The sequence below is a fragment of the Phalaenopsis equestris genome, unplaced genomic scaffold (genome assembly GCF_001263595.1).
Source record: "Phalaenopsis equestris unplaced genomic scaffold, ASM126359v1 Scaffold000229, whole genome shotgun sequence".
Taxonomy (NCBI): domain Eukaryota; kingdom Viridiplantae; phylum Streptophyta; class Magnoliopsida; order Asparagales; family Orchidaceae; genus Phalaenopsis; species Phalaenopsis equestris.
In genome coordinates this window covers 264,237-264,892 of record NW_018164671.1, presented here as the reverse complement: position 1 = coordinate 264,892, position 656 = coordinate 264,237, and the positions used below count along the sequence as shown (strand labels likewise).

Below are 656 nucleotides of genomic sequence, written 5' to 3'. Positions count from 1 at the left end.
AAAATTATTAAATTAGATTCAAATAATGTTTTAATATAACAATAAGTTTTAAATTTTGTCCCAACCTTTAACATATGACTATGTGATTAGAATTGTCAAAACGACTCTTTGTTCTTTAACTGCTCGTGTGCTCGGCACACTAAATAAATGAGTCCAACATATACATATTTTTTGAGCTCGAAATTTAAACGAGCTAAACGCTATATTCTAAAGATCTTAATAATTACCTCTTTGCCCCACTCAGTTTTCTCTTCATAGCTGCAGCTGATAACATGAATGGCTTCCTTAATGAGCACGCTCTGATTCGTCCCTGCCGGCAAACCGCCGTCCTCCATCAACGTCGAGGCAATGAACACCGGCGACTGACCGAACCGCTTCTCGAAGCTCTTTTGAGACATGAGCGACGATTTCTCCAACTCATCATACCCTTCAAATCCTTCCTCTATCTCCTCCAGCTCGAAACCTCGCTTCATGTATCCCTTCCTGCTCCTTGGCGTGCCTTCAGCGGCCATGAATCCCTTCTTCTTCTTCTTCCTCCCAAAGATTCCCAAACTGCCAAAAGATGATTTTTTTTCTTCTTGCGGTAGGCCTAATTTCATGGCCTTGGAGTTGGTCGTCTTCTTCCTCGAGCCACCGCAGCAGCAGCAGCAGCACCC

At 43.0% G+C, this 656-nt stretch overlaps 1 protein-coding gene across 1 annotated transcript in view; it reads right to left on the bottom strand.

Annotated features, from left to right (window-relative positions):
* LOC110023735 (cellulose synthase A catalytic subunit 7 [UDP-forming]) overlaps positions 1-656 on the bottom strand; it is a 9,486-nt gene that overhangs the window by 2,054 nt on the left and 6,776 nt on the right. Inside the window, 1 exon segment of the mRNA XM_020723294.1 lies at positions 161-530. Within this exon segment, the coding sequence (XP_020578953.1) occupies positions 161-530 (370 nt within the window).